This window comes from Sorex fumeus, unplaced genomic scaffold (assembly GCF_029834395.1).
Source record: "Sorex fumeus unplaced genomic scaffold, SorFum_2.1 ptg000043l, whole genome shotgun sequence".
In the NCBI taxonomy this organism is placed as follows: domain Eukaryota; kingdom Metazoa; phylum Chordata; class Mammalia; order Eulipotyphla; family Soricidae; genus Sorex; species Sorex fumeus.
Genome location: NW_026606100.1, coordinates 5503428 through 5523536, shown reverse-complemented (window position 1 = coordinate 5523536; position 20109 = coordinate 5503428). Strand labels below are relative to the sequence as shown.

The window sequence follows — 20109 nt, the reverse complement described above, 5'->3', positions numbered from 1 at the left end:
CAGCAGGTAGGGCTTTTGCCTTGCACGCAGGTTCGATTCCTCCATCCCTCTTGGAGAGCTCAGCAAGCTATCCCACCTGCATGGCAGAGCCTGGCAAGCTCCCCATGGCATATTCATATGCCAAAAACAGTAACAACAAGTCTCACAATGGAGATGTTACTGGTGCCCACTCAAGCAAATCAATGAACAACGGGAGGACAGTGCTACAGTGCTACAGTTTTGTTTTGGGGCCACACCTGGCAATGCTCAGGAATTACTCCTGGTGGAATTACTCCTGGTGGAATTACTCACGGTGGGGGAACCATGTGAGATGTGGATAGAACCCGTGTCGGCCACATGCAAGGCAAACATCCTCCACACTGTCCCGTCGCTCTAGCCCTGCCTAGTATGTTTGCGCCATCTCTCCAGCCTTAGTGACAATTTCTTCAGAATTTTTTTCTATTCTGTGGTGAAATCTGTTGACTGTTTCCCTGTTTCTGTTAGCCCGTCATTCTGTGTGCTGTGCTGTGTCCTCCCCTGCATGTCGCCAGATAAATAGGCATCTTCCCTTTCCTGTGGGTATTTCTGCTTTCGTGTTTTACACTCAGCATTTCATCCATCTCAGATTTATTTTGACATATACATGAGGCGAGGATTTAGCTTCGTCTTTTATGGTTGAGTGTGAGCCATTTCCCAGCTGATACTTTCTGTCACTGGGAGCTGGAAATGTTACATAACAGGGACCTGTGCCGCTGCGGCAGCTCTGCTGGGGTCGCCCCCACTCAGCCCACACACTCAGGTGTCATGCTCATCCGTGGGGGTCTCTGCTGCAGATGGATCCTGGAGCCCCATCTGGGTGCGTGGGTGTGTGGGTGTGGGGCCTCTTGTCCCTTACAGTCCTGGGGCTCTGGTGGCCTCTTTTGCCACCCCTTATTTACTAAGACCAGGGCACTACCCCGGCGGGCCCCCTTTGGAAGCCCCAAAAGGGACACAGACCTCTTTTCAAGCATCAGGCCCTCAAGTGCCACTCACTACTGCCAAGAGGGGACACCCCTGCACCCCGCAGCCACTCTGAGGAAGTGGGGCCGATGGTCTGACATCTTTGTGGGGATCTGCATGCTCTGTGGCTCGTGGCAGGGGTGAGCCGCGCCCTCAGATGGGGGTTCTGCCAGTCCTGGGTGTATCTGCCTTGTGGCCTGGAGGGGGGCGGAGCATTGGCCACCCTGCAGCTGGGGTTCCTCCTGGCCAGGGGCGGGGCCTCTGCTGTCAGACTGGCTCTTCCAGGAAAGGTCCCCAGGGGAGCCAGAACCCTTTCTCTGGAGGGACAGGAGAAGAGAACCGTCTCTCTGACCATGCCTGGGTCCAGACCCGGCTCCTGTCATCCCCGAGGCTACCAGGAAGCACAGTGGGCATAAAGGTGTCCTCGGTCTGCTCCTGCAGCCAGCTTTGAGGACTGTCCACTCTGCTCTCCCTGCTCAGGGGTTTTGTGGGGCAGTGCTGGGGCAGCAGGGCCAGCGGGTGGGGGCTCCCTTGCCCAACCCAGTGGTGAGGGCCTCTTCCCACAAGCGAGTCACAAGGCGTCTCTGCTCCAGGCCTCAGGGCCCTCGTTCATGGGTTTTCACGCCGCCCCTCCCCTTCCCGGGCCCATTCCTGTGGCCTCTCCTGGGAGCCTCTCGCTGTCACGCCAGCTGCTCAGCTTCACACTGTCCCTGAGAGTGTCCTCTGCCATGAGACTGCGAGGGGCCCCTCTCCCTCTAGGCCCCAGGCCTCCGCTGTCCCGGCATGACCCTCAGCTGGGCCAAGTGTGTCCCATGTGGCAGGGACGCCGACTTGGGAAGGACTGCCGTGTCAAGTGGGGGAGACAAGTGTGCCCCTCCGCCAGGGGCAGCTTGCCAGGCTGACATTTGCGATGGATGAGTTGGATGGGTTTGGTATTTCAAATGTGCCTTTAGTTAAACTTTTTCTTTTCAAAATATTTTCACTCTCCCTGAAATTCTAATGAGCCCTTCATGCCTCTGAAGTTACTTGCTGCTGTTTGCATTTTGCAGGATAATGAGACTGCAACGATGGCTGCCAGCCCAGGCATCCCTCAGGCCCTTATTTTGTGCCCCAGAGGGTAGAGCCTGGTGGGTAGATACCCCCCACCCATGGTCCATCAGACCTCCTTGGATATGGGCCACAGTGCTTGGTGGGAGGTGTTGCACCCATTGTACAGATGAGGAAACCAAGGCCTGAGCTGTAAAAACTCTAAAAGAGAAAGGAGTTGGTCCAGGCCAGGCACCCCTTCCCAGAGTATTAGCGGCCTTTACCTCCCTTCCCTCACGCCAAGGGCTAGACCACGCCTGGTGTCTGCACAGGTGCCTGCTGGGCCTGGCAGGCAGGACTAGCTCCCTGGTGTGTTCACAAGGACGTCAGAGCAGGGAAGAGGCCAGGAGGCCAAACCCAAGACCACCTTTCTCCACCTCAAATTGCAAGTCAACTGTCAAGTAGTTTCTAGGAAACATAGAAAAGGGAGGAGCTCACGGGCTCACGCTGGGCATCGAGACTTTCAGGAGGAGCTTCCTGGGGGCTTGTGGGCTTGTGTCTGTTTGATTTGGGTTTGGGGGGTCACACGTGGTGGTGCTCAGGGGCCACTCCCATGGTGGGTATGGAGAGACAGTGGGTCGCTTCCCCAGCATCATAGGTGCTCCCCACCTCCCATCCCCCAATGCCACACTCCTGGGTATCACTCCTGGGGCTCAGCCTGTCTGGGGCCTGTTAGAGCCCCCTGCTTGGAGCTGGGAGGACAGTCCTGGCATGGACGCTTGGGCTGCAGGAAGCTCTTACAGGAAAGACCCCTACAGAAATAGCTTATTCCCGGAACTGGTCACAATTCAAATGGCAGAAAGGCCTGGTGTCGGCTCGGCAGTGAGGTGTGGGTTGGGTGGGCATACGTGTGTGTGCGTGTATCCATTTGCGTGTGTGCATTTCTGTATGTATATGTATGTGGAGATGTGTATGTATGTGCATGTGTGTGTATGTTTGCATGTTTATGGATACATATGTATGTATATGCCAGGGTATGGGTATATATGTGTGTGTGTATGCATGTGTGTGCACGTGTGTAGTGTGTGTAGGGGCATGCACTCTGGAGCTGAGCCTCAGTGGGGATCATCTGACGGAGCAATGGCAGCCCTTGTCCCATGAGACCACTTGGCCCTGTCTGCAAACCCACCTTGGGGACAGAGAGATAGATAACTTGACAGAGTGAGCCCATGGTTTGCATGCAGGTGATCCGAGCACTAACAGGAGTGATCCCTGAGCACTGTGCCAGGAATATAGTCCCTGAGCATTGCCAGGTATATCCCCAATCCTCTCCCCTCAAAAAAAAAAAAAAAGCCCCAAAAACAAAACAGTTCACACTGGGGCCCTGCCCCACAGACAGCCCCATGGGCGGGTCAGTTGTGTAGTAGGGGATCCGACTTCTGGGGGTGGGCCTGCCTCTTCTCATCCCTCGCTGGCACGTGGGTGCTAGATGCCCCCAGCAAGTGTCAGAGGTGAGCAGCTGATCGGGACCAGGTGGACATCCCCCTGCTCTGTGAATGTGGCACACAGTGGGTGCTGGAGCCCCCCAGTCCCTCCTTAGCTCCAGCTGATGCCCTGGGGGATGGGAAAGCTGGTGGTGACAGCACCCATAGGAGGGCAGCTGAGGGCTCCTCCACACACAGCAGGCCCAACCCACAACATGCTGCAGCACCCACTGTAGCTGTAGAGGCCTGTGGTGGGTGCCTGGCTTAGGACTGGCTGACATGGTCAGCGGTGCCCTCAGAGCAAGCACCCAGCCTGCTGGACTCTGGGTCCAGCCTGGAGCAGTGCACTCTGAGTGTGCCGCCTGCCACCTCTGAACCTTCCGGAAGGAGCTGGAGCCCAGGAGACTTTCTCCCGAGTATCCTGGGACAGTGTCCCCGTGGAGCCTGCCCTGTGGCCAGACTGGCAGCCTCACCTGTAAGCATTTGCTGCCTAGGGGCCATAGGAGCCATCTAGAGGCAGGACAAGGGCCAGAATTCCAAAGCCCCCTTTGTCCCAGCTGAGGCCTCAGACCAGTGACGTAATAGGACCTTCTGCTCTCTTGTGCCTCCCTGCCTGAGGCTGGGGAGTGAGGCAGGGAGACAAGGAGAGCTGGGTCCTGCCCCAGGCCCACCCCAGCCACCTTATTGCAGATGCCCTGGCACTTGCCTGACTGCAGGGAGTTTTTATGAAACAATACAAAAACTCAGACAGATTCACTGAGTTTTTGTATTTGAAAAAGCAGTCCCAGCCTGGGGCATTGTTTTTTTTAAATTTTTTTTCTTTTTGGGTCACACCCAGCAATGCTCAGGGGTTACTCCTGGCTCTGCACTCAGGAATTACTCCTGGCGGTGCTTGGGGGACCATATGGGATGCCAGGGATCAAACCCAGGTCGGCCTGTGCAAGGCAAACGCCCTACCCGCTGTGCTATCGCTCCGGCCCCTGGGGCATTGGTTCTTTTTGTGTTTGTTTGATTTTTGGTTTGGGGATGACACCTGGCAATGTTCAGAGCTTACTCCTGGCTCTGCACTCAGAAATTACCTCTGGGTGCTTGGGGTACCATATGGGTTGCCAGACATCAACCCAGGTCAGCTGTGTGCAAGGCAAGTGCCCAAACTGCCTATTGTTTGGGCCCCAAATCTATTTGTTTGGGGCATGATTTTGTTTAGAGGCCACACCCAGTGATTAAAACGGCTTACTTCTGGCTCTGCACTCAGGAATTATTCCTAGCAGTGCTTGGGGGACGTATGGGATGCCCTGTACCAAGCCAGCACCCTACTCACTGTAATTTTTCTCTAGCCTCAAGCATTGGTTCATTTTTAATGAAGACCAGTTTGGTGGTATTCAGATAAGGGTGGGGGGTGCCCCACCACAGGGTTCAGGGAGGGAGGCTGTCTCCACCACACAGACTGGTGGGTTCCTCCGTTCCTGGTGACTGTTTCTGTCCTAACTCCACCTGTCCGCTCTGCTCACTCGGGGGCTCCTCCCTCCCCCTTGCTGATAAGCACTGACTGAATTCCTCAGAACCATCTGTGGATATGAGCCTCAAGCCAGACCCCAAGTCTAAAGCTAGCAGCCTTGGGCAGGGAAGGGGCTGCAGTGTAGACAAGCCCTTGCTTCTTACCAGGTGGGTCTGGTTCTCTTGTTGAATCTTATTTATTTATTTATTTAGCTTTTGGGGTCACACCCGGCAATGCTCAGGGGTTTCTCCTGGCTCTGCACTCAGGAATTCCTCCTGGCCGTGCTCAGAGGACCATATGGGATGCTGGGAATCAAACCTGGGTCGGCAGTGTGCAAGGCAAATGCCCTACCCGCTGTGCTATTACTCCGACCCCCCCTTGTTGAATCTTTACACAAATATGTGTCTAGTCTGACTACTGGCAATCCCCCCACAAGAGGTTCCCCATCACCTTCAAGATAAACCCCAATTCTGGTCCTTGTGACACCTCTAGCCCCACCTACCCAGCCCCCTCTCTCCAGCTTCATGGACTGCCAGACTCTTGACTCACGAGCGACCCCTGGTGGTGCTCAGGGGACCACATGTGGCGCAGGAATTTGAACCAGGGTAAGACACATGCAAGTCACGTGCCTTACCTCCTGTACTGTCTTTCCTGCCGTATTTATAATATCTTAAAATATTTTCATTTTCGAATAGTATACAAAAAATACACTAAGGGGCTGGAGTGATAGCACAGTGGGTAGGGTGTTTGCCTTGCATGCGGCTGACCTGGGTTCGATTCCCAGCATCCCATATGGTCCCCTGAGCACCGCCAGGAGTTAATTTCTGAGTGCAAAGCCAGGAGTAACCCCTGAGCATCGCCGGGTGTGACCCAAAAAGCAAAAAAAAGAAATACACTAAGGACAAGTGATTGGGTTTTAGTTTTACATTTTCAAATATAAACAACTTGTGAAATTTTAAGTAGTTTATGAAATTAAGGTAGCTAAAATTATTCCTTTTCAATATTTGTTTTAGCTTTGCTGAGGAGGAACTGATGAAGAACATTATTAGAAGCTGAAGAGTAGGCACAGGGTGGGACCATAACCATAGTACAGCATTTGCCTTGCATATGGCTGACCTGGGTTTGAGGTTTGATCCCCAGCATCCCATATGGTCCTCTGAGTACTGCTGGGTGTTGTTCCAGGACAAAACAAAACAAATAAGTCAGGGCCGGAGTGATAGCATAGCAGGTAGGGTGTTTGCCTTGCACAGGGCCGACCCAGGTTCAATTCCTGGCATCCCATATGGTCCCCCAGCACCACCAGGAGAATTCCTGAGTGAAGAGCCAGGAGTAATCCCTGAGCATCACTGGGTGTGACCCAAAAAGCAAAAAAAAAAAAAGTCAAAATAAATATATAAAAGTATGCAAGTATGCACCGGGGTCCCAAGTGATAGTATAGTGCTAGGATGTTTGCCTTGCCTGTGGTTGACCTGAGTTCAAACCCAGCATCCCCTGTGGTCCTCAAACCCTGACAGGAGTGATGCCTGAGCCCATAGCTAGGAGTAAGCCCTGAGAACTGTCAGGTGTAGCCCCCGAACCAAAGAGAAAAGCGAAAGCCCAGATCTTGGCAATCCTCCAAAGGCTTATGTCAGGATGGGCTCTGATCACTTCTTGAGTCCTGTGTCTGCACTTTCTCCCTGGGTAATTCTGTTATATGGAACCGTGACCCCCCTGAGAGCCATTTTCCACATTTCCTGGCATCTGTCTTTTCTCAACTCTTCTCTCATTTCCTGCTGGCTTGCAAGGGCTGCCCTCCTCCGGCTCTGTCTGGTGAATCTCCGCGTGCTGATTTGCTGCAGAACCTGGTCTACTCCTCACTACCTTGGCCGCGTTGAAGCCTGGAGACCCTCATCATTCTCTGCCGCTCTCCTTGGCCTGGCAGAGTGTCCCGGTTCCTCAGGTCAGTGCCGTCTCATGCTTTGAAGGCTCCGGGGAGGGCAGCAGGGTTGGCTGGAGCGATGGTGCCTAGATGCCACCGCTTCTGCCCGGCTCTGTGACCAGATATTGTGCTAGACAGAGGCGGGAGCCATGGGCTGGTAGATAATGGGGTCTGGAATAAGCCCAGCTCCATGGTGGGAGCAGCTTTGCCCAGCAGTGGCCAGGGCGCTGCTGAGGCCTGTCCAGGAGGCTGGTGGTGGACAAACCATCATCCTACCTGTCCCTGCCCCTCTGGACCTGTCAGGACTTCAAGGGGCAGGTAAAGGGAGGGGCGATGATGGCAGACAGAGTCCCAGCCATGGTGCAGGACATTGGCGTGGGGAGATTGTGTGTGCCCGGGCAGTGTGTGTGTTGTGGGTTGAGTGGGTGTGCCTGCACTCAAGTTTGAGGAGATCCCCGAACTGGTCTGCACCTATGGCGTGGTGGGGAGGCCTCCCAGCCTCCTCTCGGGGTCTCGGTATGGGTGGGGGTGGGCAGACAGGCCCCAGACAGGGCACCATGGCTGGGGGTGGGTGAGAGCCCTTCGGGCCCTGCTGCGCCATTTGCATATAAAAGGCGGGACTGCAGGGACTGGAGGGTGGCTGTGTCTGGACCAGTTGCCATGGGCACTCCCCAGCGTTGGGAGCAGCCAGCTGGCTCCCAGGCAGGGCCGGGGTGGGGGGGAGGGGGTGCTGGGAACAGCAAATCTGGCTCCAGCTGTGTTCCTAGGGGCTCCGGGGAGAGCCAGAGCTGGCCAGAGGCCATGCATGAGGGTCCCTGCCAAGGGCCCCTGAAAGCGGGCCGGGACTGTGATGCTGCCGGCCAGGACTGAAGCTGCGAGGGCTGGACCCTGTGACCCAGACGGCGGGCTTCCTCCTCACCCCTGCGGTTGTTTACCTCCCCAGCTTTCCCGGCTGTGGGTGCTGGGCAGTTGGGGCCCAATGGCATGATCCCTGCTCAGGTCCTGAGGTGGAGAGGAGTGGCCCCTTCCCAGAGTCCTACTTCCTGGGAGCCCCTGGGAGCCCCAGTCTCATCTCCCTGGGTGGTGAGCCCCAGCTGGCCTGACTTGGGAGCTGCCCCCTTTCCTGTGGGCCCCAGCCCTCCCAGGACAATGTGGGGATTGACCCCGGGGTGCTGACAGGCCGGTGTGTGTGTGTCCTGGCACTCAAGAGGGTCGGCAGCATCAGCAACTAACATGCATGCTGGTGGGGAATGCCGGCCTCGTGGGTGCGGGGGTGCTCGCTGACTCAGGGGGCACTGCTGTGTCAGGCTGTTCCCAAAAGGCTGGGTCTCTCCGGTGTCTCCCATCTGGGGCCTGGGCCCCTCGCCCCGGGCTTAGCTTCGCTGGGTCAGACGGAGGGCATGGGGCAGGGCTGGTGGGCCGAGAGCCAGGCTCGCACAGGCACTGCCAAGTGCTGGTCAGCAGTGGGCAGGAGGCAGGGACCCGTGGCCTAGGGCAGGGAGGGGGTCCAGGGTAGGGGCGCGAGCCTCAGGGGACTGTCAGGCAGGAGAGGCATGGTAGAGAAATGACGGCCCATGTGGGGGTGCAGGCAGAGACCACGATACGCAGCCCCTCAGCAAATGGGGTGCAGGTCCCCAGCCTCCTCAGGCCCTTCTCTCCTGCTAACTCAGCCCTGTCGTCAGGCTGGAATTCCCCTGTGCCTGTCCAGGCTATGAGGTCCTTGTCATTGAGGGTAGGAAGTGGGCACCCACAGCCTCCCCCACCCCTCGCCCAGAGCCCACAGCCCCTCCCAAGCACTCCCATAGGTGGCGGGCTCGCCCACCTGGCTTCCTTACTCTGCAGTCTGGGCGGTAGGCTGGGGGGCTCTGATTTACCCCCAGATGCTTAATGACCACAGACTCCTAGGGGCTGCAACCCCCCTCCCCTCAAAGGGGCTTTGTGCCGCCACAAAGAGGCTCTGTCCCTCCCAGAGAAGCCTGGGTGTTTCCATGGAGACAGGGGCTGGGAAGAAGGGAGTCCACCGGTTGGTGGGGGAAAAGGGCATTCTAGGCGGGGGCACTGAGGCACACAGGCCGGCGGGGTGGCGGGAGGGGGGCCAACTGCTGTGACTGCGGGGCTCAGGCCCCTGCTGGGAGTGCCATGTGCCCCTCCTCTCCCTGGGAGGGACCATGCGGGACCCCTTGCAGGCTGGGGGCTGATGAGGGAGGCGAGATACCGGTTCAGCATGGTGCCAGTGGGGGTCACTGTGGGGGTACAAGCCCTCCTTCTCCCTCAGTCTCCCCACTCAGGTTTGGGGCTGCAGTGGGTGGGCTCCTCCTGGGCTTCTCTGGGCCCCCCAGCTGTCCGCAGGGGGGGCCATCCTCATGGTCTGCAGGGCATTGCTCCACTACAATGACTGGCCAGGATCTGAGTCAAGGGTAGTGGGGTCGTGACAGGGGGGCAGGTCTGAGGCAGGGGGGTTGTTCTCCACCCACTTCCAGGATTTTCTCAAGAGAGGGGACACCCTGGGGAACTCTCTGGGGCACATTTGGCACAGGAAGGTCATGTCTGTGACCAACCCCAGAGGACTGAGACCCTTCAGAGCCCCGATGGCAGCACTGTATGGCTCCCCTGGCATAGGGGCGGCAGCTGGGATGCCACCTGCCAGGTGTCATCTATTTCTGCCACCCCCAGCCCTGGGCTGGTCCCAGGCTCTCAGCTTCCCGAACCTCCGGTGCTCTAACCTCTGCAGAAGCAGGTCACGGAGCCCCCTACCCCACCTCGCTCCCTTGGGCTGACAGAACCACCCTGCACCTGATCACTGGACCGAGGGGACTCCAGACAATGTCCCCCCCAGTGTGTCCTCACAGAGCTGAGCTGCCGGGCATCTGTGGGGGCAGCCTTGGGGCAGGAGGCCCCAGGGGCGGCTCTGTCTGCCCTCCCCCACTGCGCCTGGTCTAGTCTCTGCTGGGAAATGTGATTTGCAGGCGGAATCTAATCATGGAGCTCTGGCTCCCTGAAAATCTCACTGCCTCCCCCGGGGTGAGGGGGCTGGGAGCTCCCCCACCCCCGGAACTGGATTTCCAGGCCCGCTCCCTTGCTCCCCTGCTGGGCTGGCGCCTGCTCTTCTCTTCTGAGGACAACCTTGGCATGCTCCTGGAGGCGGCCGCGCTGCCCTGTGGGTCGCAGCCATGCTCCTTCCCACCCTTCTTTCCACGCTCATGGCCTGGCACCTGTCTGTGTCCACAGCCCCGGGTCATCATCTTTTTTGTCCTTGTTTTGGGGACCGCACCTGGCGATGCTCAGGGTTTACTCCTGGCTCTGCTCTCAGGAATTGCTGCTGGCGGTGCTCAGGGGACCATATAGGATGCTGGGGATCGAACCCAGGTTGGCTGTGTGCAAGGCAAACACCCTACCTGCTGTTCTATGGCTCTGTTCCCTCCACTTTTTTTTTTTTTGCATGGTGAGGGTTTGGGTCACACCCAGCAGTGCTCAGGAACTGCTCCTGGCTCTGTGCTCAGGGGTCACTCATTGTGGTGCTCAGGGAACCCTATGTGATACCAAGCATGGAACCCGTAGAAATTTTTTCCCACTTTGAGTCAGACTTTCATCTTTTCGTTTGTTTGTTTGGGGCACCTGGCAGTGCTCAAGGGTTATTTCTGGGAATAGCTTAGGGATCATTCCTGGCAGTGTTCAGGGGACAATGTAGGGTACTGGGGGGTCAAACCTGGGTCAGCCACATGCAAGGCAAATGCCCTGCACGTTGTACTATCTCTCTGGCCCGTATACCTTCATTTCTTGTTCTATTGATTTACAGGAGCCCCTTGCAGATGGAGGGTAGCAATTTATTGCTGGCTGATGGAAAGCCCTGATGCTACTTTGGCACTTGTCTTTAGTTTTCTTTAATTTTTTTTGAGGTGCTAGGGGTGGCAACCCCAGGAACTTACACACATAAGCCAGATGCTCAACCACTAGGACGCATCTCTGGCTCTTTTTTGCTTCCTTCTGTCCTATGATAGAAAATCGCAGACACACAATACTAGAAATTGGGGGCTGAGTCCTCATGTGCCCCACCAGCTTCGCCCTGACTAAGTCTCTATCCAGAAGTAAAGCCTGTCCCACTGGCTCATCCCAACACTCATTGAACACGATGTTCTGCATAGTCTGACTCTAAAAATGGGGTGGTGGACGCTAGGGAAAAAGGCAGCTCAGATAGAGAAGGGACCACCAAATAAAGGGAGGACCCTCCCAGGATGGGAGATGCATGCTGAGAGTAGACTATAGACCGAACAGGATTGCCACTCGATGCCTTTTTTGCAAACCACAGCACCCAAAAGGAGAGCGAGAACAAAAGGCAATGCCCTGCCACAGAGGCAGGGTGGGATGCGGGGGTGGGGGGTGGGAGGGATACTGGGATCCATGGTGGTGGGAAATGGGCACTGGTGGAGGGATGGGTACTCGATCATTGTATAACTGAAACCCAAGCACGAAAATTTGTAAATCTACAACTGTACCTCATGGTGTTTCACTAATAAAATTTTTTTTAAAATTTTAAAAAATTAAAAAAAAATGAGGTGGTGGAAAGAGCTGAGAGGGCAGGGACACATGTTTTGCATGCAGGAGGTTTGCTCCCTGGAACTGAAAGTTTCCCTGAGCACAGTCCACAGTGACCCTGGAGCTGGGAGTTGTCCCAGCACTGCTGAGTAAGGCCCCCAAACCAAATCAAACCCAAAAAATTATCTTTCAATAAAACATGTGAGAGGGGCTGGAGTGATAGTACAGTGGTAGGATGTTTGCCTTGCACACAGCTGACCCAGGTTTGATCCTCGGCATCCCATATGGTCCCTGAGCACCTCCAGGATTGATTCCTGAATGAAGAGCCAGGAGTACGCCCTGAGTATCGCTGGGTGTGGCCCCAAAACATACAACAAAACCAAGACACAGCACAGCATGTGACCCTTTTGGAGGGGACTTAAGAACCGCTTCAGTCTCCTGAGAGAGGCTGCCCATCTTTTCTTGGCACATTCTGCTCTCAGCTCAGGGGCAGCCTACTCCCCACTGCCCATTGGCTCCTGCCCTGACTGCCAGGAGCCCCGCAGTCCTGTCCTGCTTGGGATGGACAGGTGGACATGCACCCTGCCAGGGTTAAACCCAGTTCCAGGAGGCCTGCCCAAGCTCAGCCCCAACCTTGGGTGAATTCCCATCCCTGTGGGCTTGGCTGAAGCTGCCCCTGTGGCAGGGCTGTCCCCGGCACTGCAGGGCGGGCAGGTGGGGTGACACCATCGAGGGGCCTCCCCCAACCTCCACTCCCAGCAGAGAGCAGGCTCTTAGACCTACTTCTGCCCCTCATGTCAAGGGCTATGGGAGGGACAGGCTGGGGTTGGTGACTTGTGAGTGCCGTGCCCACTCGCCCCTCCCAAATTCACAGGGACAGCAGGCAGGGTGCCGCGGTGGCTTGTAGGGGCTCAACCTCCCGCCGCTGCCTCTGGCCCAGCCCTTAGGAAATTCCTCTAATTCCTCAACCCGGATTAGACTCAGCCCCGTAATTTGATTTTCTGGAGCAGGGTTTGGCAGGGCTCTGGTGAGGAGGAATGTCTGGGTCAGCAGGAAGACATCAGCTGTGGGCTTCCGTTTGGGGGAAGGACCCGTGTCTCTCCTGTCCTTTGAAGGTGCCTGCACTTTCCTGCCTGAGGGAATGAGGATTGGCCACACCATCTCCCAGCGGACTTGGGTCCCTCCCCCAGGAGTGTCTCCACCTTGCACAGTGACCACTCCCCGCCCCCGCAACTGTCCACCTCCCTCCATCCCACCAGTCGGCTTTCCACCTTTATCCCCCACTCTGCCCATGGCTGCTCTCCTGTGCCCCACCCCATCCTCTCTGTCTGCACATACCTACTCCATTCGCCCTTCACTCATGCATCCGTGTCCCTCCGGCCAGCCTTCTGTCTTCCTGTCCCTGCGTCCACCCACCATCCATCCATTCACCTACTGTCCCATCCCTTCTGTCCCTCTGTCTCCCCGTCCTCCCATCCACTCAGCCTTGAACCCATGCCTCTCCGTCCGTGCATCCCTTCACAGCCTTTGTGTGTATGCAGCTTCTCCCCATCTCTGTGGAGTCCCTTTGCCCCCAGAGTTCTGGGAGTGAAGGCACTTCTGGGCCTGTGTTAGGGAGGTCACGGCTGTTGCAACTCCGGGTGGTATATTGTGTTGGGGTTTGATGTCCACCCTAGCCCTCCCCATATTCCTCACCTTTCCTAGCCCATGAAGTGGTGCTGACCTGCAGGGTCACTACTGGTGGCAACTGCCTTGCCCAGGCCAATGCCCATTCCTGCCCTGGCCCCTGCACAGGCCCTGGGTAGCATGTTTGCCCTGATCTATTTTTTTTTCTTTTTTGGATTTTTGGGTCACACGCAACAATGCTCAGGGGTTACTCCTGGCTCTGCACTCAGGAATCACTCCTGGCAGTGCTCGGGATGGGATATGGGATGCTGGGGATCGAACCCGGGTTGGTTGCGTGCAGGGCAAATGCCCTACCTGCTATACTATCGCTCCAGCCCGTTTGCTCTGACCTTGTAAAGTCTGCTCTGTGGGTCTATGCAGGAAGTGCCGAGGAATTGTGCAGCTGGTTGATGGTGCTGGGAGGGCCATGCCCACAGAGTATGGGGCACACTTCCCGTGGGTGGACACTGATGGCCGGGAGGAGAGTGACAGTCTGTGAGGACCCATAGCATGGCCCTTCTGCCTGTGCCCACCACTCCAAGGTCACAGAAGGAAGATCCAGGTCTGGTGCCGCTCATGCCTACCCCCAGGACTAACAGCATCTCCCCAGAGTGCCTCTGGGGAAGCATCATTAACATTTCTGCACATCGGGCCACCCGAGCATCACATACTCATTGCTTTAGTGCACAAACAGTGTTCAGGGGTTTTGGCCGGAGTCACCTGTGCCTGCATGAGCTTCTGCAAGGAGGGGCCCGTCCTGCTTCCTGGGTGCCCCAACTCCTGTCTCTCCCCTTCACCCACATTGTGCTGCCCTGAGGCCCCTGAGGGGCTTTTGTGGGGTAAGGGGGAGCACCCTCTGACTGGACAAGGACAAAGGTGGGCCCAGGGCCCCGTGCCATGGGTGACTGTGGTGTGCTCAGCTCCCAGGCCTGGTGCGAGCGGGTGTTGCCTGGGAGACACCCAGGCACTTAGCTCTGCTGAGTGGTTGGGCTCGGGGAAGGTCAGTGGCAGCTTCGGCTACCTTCTCACCACAGCCTCAGAATTCCAGGCCCCCAGCCAGCCCCCAGCTGGGACTAGAGGGCCCCTTCAGGTCGGTGTGGGGGGGGGGCTGCTTGGATCCTGGATCTGGGTAGGCTCCAGGGTGGAGGGCAGGAAAGGGGCTACGGTTGTCTGTGTGGGCTTTTCCCCTAGTGTACAGGGGATCTTTGGATCCTGGATCTTTGGGGAACAGGGGTGAAGGCTGAGGTATGCACCAGAATGGCAGGAAGCCCCTGCCTGGCCCCAGAGGGTCCTGGCTGTGGATTCCCAGAGTACAGCTCTGTCTCTCACATGTGACCTGGTTCCAGCCCCCCGACTGAGGGCAGCATCGTGTTATTCCTGGACCCTGCAGTGGGATGCAGCTTCTTAGGCTGGTGAGGAAAGGGCAGGAAATCTGGCGCCAGCCCTGGCCGGCTCGGCCCACCCACCCCTGCCCTCAGTGCTCAGTGCATCATACACAGCACAGGCCGTGTCTAATTCTGGCGGTGCCCACCACATCAGCCCCTGCACAGCGGCCTGCGTGCCCACACAGGACGTGCCGTTCTGTGGGTCCTTTATCCCCTGTGGGCCAGGGGCCTGAGCTGCCTTTGAGCCCTTTCTTCCGGCTCTGTGAACATCGCTGCCCCGACAACGTGCGGTCAGGCCGACAGACTGATTTGTGTGGCGAGTTCTGGGGAGGGGAGAGGCAGCTTCTGGCAGCCGTGGTGGGGACTTCTTGTCCTCACTGGACCTTCATTTACTCAGCTGTCCCGGCACCCCAGCCTCTGAGCTGTCCTTCCCACCCCCCCCTTTTTTTTTATTAATTTTATTAAATCACCGTGAGATAGTTAGAAGCTTTTTTTTTTTTTTGTCCTTTCCCCTTGAAGTGTCCCCATGCACCCTTTGTGTCTCTGGCCAGCAAGCGTGGATGTCTCCATGCCCAGTGCAGACTCTTCTCCAGGGAGGCCGGCTCCTCCCAGCCTGGTCCCTGTCTCTGAGGTCAGGCCCTGCGTGCATTAGAGCACGTCCCTCAGGCTTTGCCCTTCTGCTTCTCGTTGCCCACGAAAGCCAGCTCGAAAGCGCACAGTGAGGAAAGTTCTGGCTGGCCTCCTCCACCTGCTCCTGTTCCTCCCGGGCCCCTGGGGTGCTCCGGGGCTGGGGCTCAGGCAGGCTTGATCCTCCTGATCCAAGTGCTGGGCCTTGGAAGCCAGGCCTTACCCTCTACCTCTTTCCCAACTGGCCATCAGGTTTGGGGGCTGCTCCCCAGGCCTGCACTCGGGCTGCCTCCTGCCATGTGGATAGATGCTGCCCTGTTCCTGGCCCATGTGACTGTGCGTGTGGGCCAGTCCACTGATCTGTAAGCCACTGTTACCCCACACCCGCCTAAGCTTCCTGTGGGTACCCAGCACTGTGGATCTGCTTCTCATAGGTCAGGGTAGGCAGGCAGCAGGGGCCTGAAGTCCGAGCATGGGTCACACCAGTGCCTCCCACTCTGCCCTACCCTGTCCTGCTCTTTGCACTGGACTCTGGGATGCCCAGGGTTTCTGGTCTAGTCGGAAGTGGAATAACCCAGGTCAGAGCCCCAGGCCCTACAGGGAGGGAGCCAGCTGCTTCTGGCTAGCCTCAGATTCATGGCTTTTAATTTAGAATTTAATCAATGTGGCTTGTCTCCAGAGAGCTGGATGCTCCTGTTGGGAGCGAGCTGGAGGATCTGCATGTGCAGCAGGGTTGGGGTGGGGAGGGTGGTTGCCAGGGGAGGGGGGAGGGGATGGGTAGGTACAGGTGGCCCTGATGGCCCCAGCCCCACCCTGACCTTGCTCTGCTTTGTTTGCAGCCAGCGGGCACCCCCGCCATGGAGGACTGCAACGTGCACTCGGCCGCCAGCATCCTGGCCTCGGTGAAGGAGCAGGAGGCTCGCTTTGAGCGGCTGACGCGGGCACTGGAGCAGGAGCGGCGCCATGTGGCCCTCCAGCTGGAGCGCGCTCAGCAGCCTGGAGTGGGCACTGGTGGCATGGGCAGTGGGCAGCCCCTGCCAATGGCCTGGCAGCAGCTGGTCTTGCAGGTAACAGCCAGGTGACTCAGGAAGGGTGGAGCTAGGCCAGTCGGCAGTGGTTTACAGCGAGGCCTTCTGGGGCTTCTGGGGAGTGGAGGAGCATGGGATGCCAAGAGGACCATGTGGATGGAGGGCGGGGGGCACAGCCTGACCCTCAGACTGCCCACTTCTCAAGTGTGTCCTCAGGACTCAGTGGGCAGCCTGAGGTTGCGTTTGTTTCATGCATGCCGATGGGACCGCCCCAGAGGAAGTCACCAGGAGAGCCCTGGGCTTTGTGTATCGCTCAGAGGTGGGGGCTTGGGTGCCCCAATTTTTCCTCTTAGGACCCCAGGAGGTGAGCAGCCAGTCTGCTCTGTGGCCAGACCCCTGGGCTCACACTGGGAGTGCACGTGCACGCTCAGGAGCTGGACCACCCGAGGGTAGTGCTGATGCTCCTCCCAGTGCCTTCAGGTCCTAGAGCCTTCAGGAGTGACAGAAGCCCCTCCAGGTGTCGGTGCAGAGCTGGGAGAGGACAGGGCCTAGGAATTGGGTAGCATCATTGAGGTTTCTCTTCCTGACTGGGCCTGAGGACAGGGGTAGTTGGCAGACCCATCCTGGAAGCTAGGATTAGGGGAGCATTTCTGGATGCATTTCTGGATGTGGGGGAGTCCCATGTTGTCATGCTTTGGTAACTGGTTGAAGAGGTCTGGAGGGGCTGAGGGTTGCTGAGACCTCTGGGCCCCTTTAAGAAACCTAAGTGGCTCCTCAGTTCTCTGACTCAGGTTCCGGGCCTGGGTCAGCTCTTTTTTTTTAGGGGGGGTCACACCCAGCGATGTACAGGGGTTACTCCTGGCTCATGCACTCAGGAATTACTCCTGGCGGTGCTGGGGGACCATATGGGATGCTGGGAATCGAACCCAGGTCGCCGCGTGCAAGGCAAACGCCCTACCTGCTGTGCTATGGCTCCAGCCCCTGGGTCAGCTCTTTAACCTGGCTGCAAGCCCCCCGCCCCTTTCCCCATGGACATACATGATCTCCCTTTCCCATTCCTAATGAGCACCAGTCCGCAGAAAACAGAATGGCTGCAGCTGTACCACCCTGCTGCCCCCATGCAGCATGGGCATCGTCCCGGTGGGCAGAGGAGCTCGTTGCTGGCCTCCTTGATGTGAGCCCCTGTGCCTGTGGAACCCAGAGACGCAGTCCCTTGGGCTGGGGGACCCAGCAGGTGCCTCTCTCCTGCCTGGACATCCTCATTCACCAGTAGGTGGTGGGTGCACACAGTCCAAGCTGGGGTCAGTCCAGGCCAGAGATAATTCTGGGACTGCAGCCTATCTGCAGCTCCACCACTGGAGAGCCCCCAGTTTTTCCTAGTACCTTTGAGCCCACCCCTGATGCTGAAATGGTCTGCCTGTGTGCAGAGCCAGTGTCAATAGGAAGAGGGGGCTGAGGCAGGGTAGGTCGGGGCTCATGAGCCTCCCAGAGTGGGCCCTGAGTTCTCCCTAGGAGGAGGCCTGCAACAGCACACATTTTTTAAAATTAATTTTTTTTTTGGTATTTTGGAGAATAGCCTGGCTGGGTTGGGTCATATAAGGACTGGGGAAGGCAGTGACCCAGAGGCCACCCTCAAGGGCCAGGCACTCCTGCCAGCTCTCCTAGAGGAAGGATTCTGGGGTTCTTGCTCTACCCAGACACTATCTTGAGGTTCACTGTACGATGTTCCCATAGTGGGGTCCTGAGAGTGCAGACCTCTGTCTGTCACCCTCTTCCAAACACTGCTCCAACCTCCTTTCTCTTGGGAGGGGAGGGTTTCTTCCTTTCCTTCCCGGTGTGTGTGTGTGTGTGTGTGTGTGTGTGTGTGTGTGTGTGTTTGGGTCACACCAGCTCTGCTCAGGGACCAATCCTGGCTCTATGGTCAGTGATCATATGTGCTGCTGGGGATCAAATCAGGGTTGCATGCAAGGCCAGAGCTTTCCCTACTATGCTCTCTCTCCAGCCTAGCCCAGGAGAGGGTTTTCTTAAGCTGAGATAGGAAAGAACCTGTGTGCCTGGAGCTACGCTGGACCTGCAAGGAAGATGGAGATGCTGGGGGGGGGGGGGGGGAGGGAGGGACACCTGGTCATGCAAACCAGGCTTGGTCGCTTCAGTGCCCAGGTCCTTCCCTGATTCATTTCAGGAGAAGGTGCCCAGTGACTGACCTGTCAAGCTGCATGGCTCCCTGGAGCTGGGGCTCAGGGTCAGCACAGGGGTCTCAAGCATGGGGGAGGTGCCCCCATCTGAAGCTGGGGGAGCAGGGTAGAGAGGCCAAAGGTGGCCCCAGGGGTGGTGCTGCCATGCACCCTCAGAAGCACCCCCAGGCCTGATAGTCGATTTACCCCACATCCTCCAGCAGGGAGGGCCTGTCCTTCAGACTTTCACTGTGCGGGAGGGAACATGCTGAGGGACCCGTCCACTCTGACCAAGGCCAAGGTCAGTAGGTGGCTGGGGCATTGACGATTAGTGCAGACAGGGAGAAGACACAAACTGTCCAAATGAAGCACATAGTCCCAGTCCTCTCTCTCTATGACCTAGTCCATCAGGGAAGTTGTAGGTGGAAAACCAGGGGCCAGGGGACCTGGTGACTAACTCCTGTTCAGGTCCGAAGCTTGAGGCTCAGAAGTACGGCAGCCTGAGACACCAATCTCTGTACATTCAGTGTGGGGTGGAGGAGCAGCTTCAGGGCAGGTTCCATTTATTGAACCGGGTCTGGGGAGAAGCAGGCCCAGGATCCCTCTGTGTGTGTGTGTGTGTGTGTGTGTGTGTAGGGGGCATGAACAGCTAGCAATGCTCAGGGCTTATTCCTGTTTCTGTACTCTCCTGACTGTGCTTGGGGGACCATAGGGATGCCAGTGATCAAACCTGGGTCAGCTGTGTGCAAGGCAAGCGCCTTATCTGCTGCACTATCTCTGCCCCCATGCCTCCAAGCCCCTCTTTCCCTCACCCACTGAGCCTTCCTGGGCTGACTGTCTCTCCAAGAGCCCGGATTCCTTATTCCAGGTACAAGAGTCATGGGTTTGCCTTGGCAGGGTGTGGCCAAGAGGTGGCCCCAGCCAGCTCGTCACTTGTGTCTACCTGTCCCTCCAGCAGAGAGACCACGGTGGAGAGTGGCTAGTGGCAGCTGCACGTTCCCACCAAGCTGACGGGGTTGGGGCGGGGGGCGGGGGCGGCACGCTCACCCAGTGAAGGTGGACTCGCGCTACGGGCGCCCCTGGCCCCCAAACTCCGTTTCCCCAGCCCTGCCGCGGGAGGCGCTCCTGAACTCTTTTCGTGGAGGGCAACTGGGAGCTAGGCAGGACTCCCGCCGGAAGCTACCCCTCACTCGGGCGCTGGAGACGGAGACCCCCGCAGCGTCGGGCGCGGGGGTGAAGAGCCCAGCCCCGCCTCCAGGCCGCGCGCGCCGGGGGCGGGCCCCCAGCCGGCCCCGCCCCCGCGCCCCCGCCCCGCCCCGCCTGGGCGCGGCCCCGCCCGATTGGCTGCTCGCCGCGGCCCCGCCGGCTCCGCCCCCGCGGGGAGCGAGTCCGCCGAGCCCGAGCGCGAGCGGCCGAGGCCCGGGAGCCGAGCCCGGTCCGGCCGCCGCCGCCGCTGCCGCCGCCCCGCCGCCCCGCCGCCCCGCCGCCGCGGCGCCCGCCGAGCCCGGCCCGATGCCGGCCGAACTCAGACAGGTTGGCAGGAACTTGACGCGGGCGAGCGGGGGGCTCCGTCCCGGGGGCGCGCGCCGGCCTGCCCCCCGCAGCACCGGCTTTTGTTTTGCGGGGCCGCGGGCCGGCGGCAGCTATTGTCTGCGCTCCAGGTCGGCGGGCTGCCGGCCTTGAGCCCCCCGCCCGGGCGGGGCTGCCGGGTCCCCGAGCCCGTGCCGGGGACTCAGGGCTGCCCCCGCCCTCCCCCGTCGTCTCGCCGTGCGCCCCTGCGGGGACCCGCCGGG

The 20109-nt window shown here is 58.3% G+C and overlaps 1 protein-coding gene across 5 annotated transcripts in view; it reads left to right on the top strand.

Annotated features, from left to right (window-relative positions):
- The window catches only part of ARVCF (ARVCF delta catenin family member), a 41224-nt gene that overhangs the window by 7184 nt on the left and 13931 nt on the right, over nt 1–20109 (top strand). For 3 of the 5 annotated variants that reach the window (XM_056120336.1, XM_056120337.1, XM_056120335.1), the window contains 2 exons: nt 6771–6925; nt 15954–16181. In XM_056120336.1, coding sequence (XP_055976311.1) covers nt 15972–16181 — 210 coding nt within the window. In that variant the 5' untranslated portion in view covers nt 6771–6925; nt 15954–15971. Of the gene's footprint in view, nt 1–6770; nt 6926–15953; nt 16182–19748; nt 19850–20109 lie in introns of those variants that run through there. The other 2 variants (XM_056120339.1, XM_056120338.1) reach the window with 1 other exon arrangement.